Source organism: Silene latifolia, chromosome 9 (genome assembly GCF_048544455.1).
Source record: "Silene latifolia isolate original U9 population chromosome 9, ASM4854445v1, whole genome shotgun sequence".
NCBI lineage: Eukaryota > Viridiplantae > Streptophyta > Magnoliopsida > Caryophyllales > Caryophyllaceae > Silene > Silene latifolia.
Genome location: NC_133534.1, coordinates 33,883,705 through 33,885,141, shown reverse-complemented (window position 1 = coordinate 33,885,141; position 1,437 = coordinate 33,883,705). Strand labels below are relative to the sequence as shown.

The window sequence follows — 1,437 nt, the reverse complement described above, 5'->3', positions numbered from 1 at the left end:
AACTTAACTTAATTTTGCTGAACTTTTCTGAACTTAACTTAATTTTGCTGAACTTAACTTATAGAGAGTGACTTTAAGTCCAGAAGAACAGGGCCTTAATCCTCCCAGGCGAGTACGGCGGCTCCTTCCGTATATATGAACTGGACTCTCTAGACTCTCCTCCTACGGTCTGCCCTTACCCTATACCGTCACAGTGGTTAGCACCCTCGATGTCAATGGTGGCTTCTTGCGAATCATGCCTCTTGATTGGGTGCGGATTCACTGACCTTGAAGGTCTCATCTTGCTCAACCCGACTACCCGTGTACTCCCTAAATTTTACGTTGCCACTCACAATAACTATGCACATTATGGGATGTGTCATTGTTTAGACAATGAATTCAATGACGATATCAAAGTTGTTAGGTTTGTCCAGTACCATCGAGGTATACATGACGTTTTAGTAACGGAGGTCATCGTCTATAGCTTGAACACTAATTTGTGGAAACTTGTCGAGTGTAAACCGACCACGCCTGAATGGTGTCATACTCCCGTTCTTGTACAAAACCATTTACTTGTCATGATTTTCGAGAGTGGTAGTCGCTTAACGAGAATTGGTTGTTTTGATATAAAGGCTGAACGATGGTCTAATGATGTGGTCTTGCCTGATATTCTATTGTATGAAATCGAGTCCAACCCAACTCCAAAATCGTCAGAGGATTACTATCACCTTGGCGCGCTGGATGGGTGTTTGCGTTTTTCATGTTACGATGAGAACAATTCGACTTATAGTGTATGGGTCATGAAGGATGTTGGTGTTAAAGAGTCTTGGGTTAAGTTGATGAGCCTTCCTGGAAAAGGACCCGAATCCGTTTACCACCCTATTGCTTATAAAAAAGGATCATCACATGAACTATTGTGTATACCAAATTCTAGAGGCAAATTTAGTTGGTATAACCTTAGAGATAAAAAATTCCCCGAGACAGGATTCGATGTTGATGGCCTTTATACCGATTATTTATCTTTCGCATATATTTGCAAGGAAAGCCTTTTAAACTTTCCCGGAGGTCTACAAATTCGTTCATTATCCAGAGAACGAGAGGTGGACGATGATTATGCCGACCAAGACAAGGGTTATTATGATGATGGTTATTTCTATGAGGAGGGTGAATGGTTTCCTTTTGAAAACTAGTTTAAAACCCGTGCAAAGTTGCACGGGCATAAATAAAAAATGGGTTTTTTAATTGTTGTCTCAAGTTGTTTTTAAGTTTTGCATAAATAGTAAGCCGTTATCATTGAGGAGGTGGGATCACCTGTCCCACTTTTGTATCTCATCTCCTATGTCGTTACCTTTGTTCTTAAGTTTTGCACAAATTGTAAACCTTGACAACCATATCGCGCTAGCCTGTGCTGGGCTGAAAGCTGATGCCCGTGTCCTTATAAACAAGGTACGCGTAGAA

At 41.1% G+C, this 1,437-nt stretch overlaps 1 protein-coding gene across 1 annotated transcript; it reads left to right on the top strand.

Moving 5' to 3' along the window:
* The first annotated feature begins 215 nt into the window (after window positions 1–215).
* LOC141600840 (F-box protein CPR1-like) lies at window positions 216–1,169 on the top strand. The gene has a single exon (XM_074421094.1). The coding sequence runs from the start codon at window positions 216–218 to the stop codon at window positions 1,167–1,169; it is 954 nt and encodes a 317-aa protein (XP_074277195.1).
* Window positions 1,170–1,437: the final 268 nt, after the last annotated feature.

What these genes read in the sequence shown, in the direction of transcription:
- LOC141600840 (XM_074421094.1), top strand. Translation starts at nt 216, where the DNA reads ATGGTGGCTTCTTGCGAATCATGCCTCTTGATTGGGTGCGGATTCACT.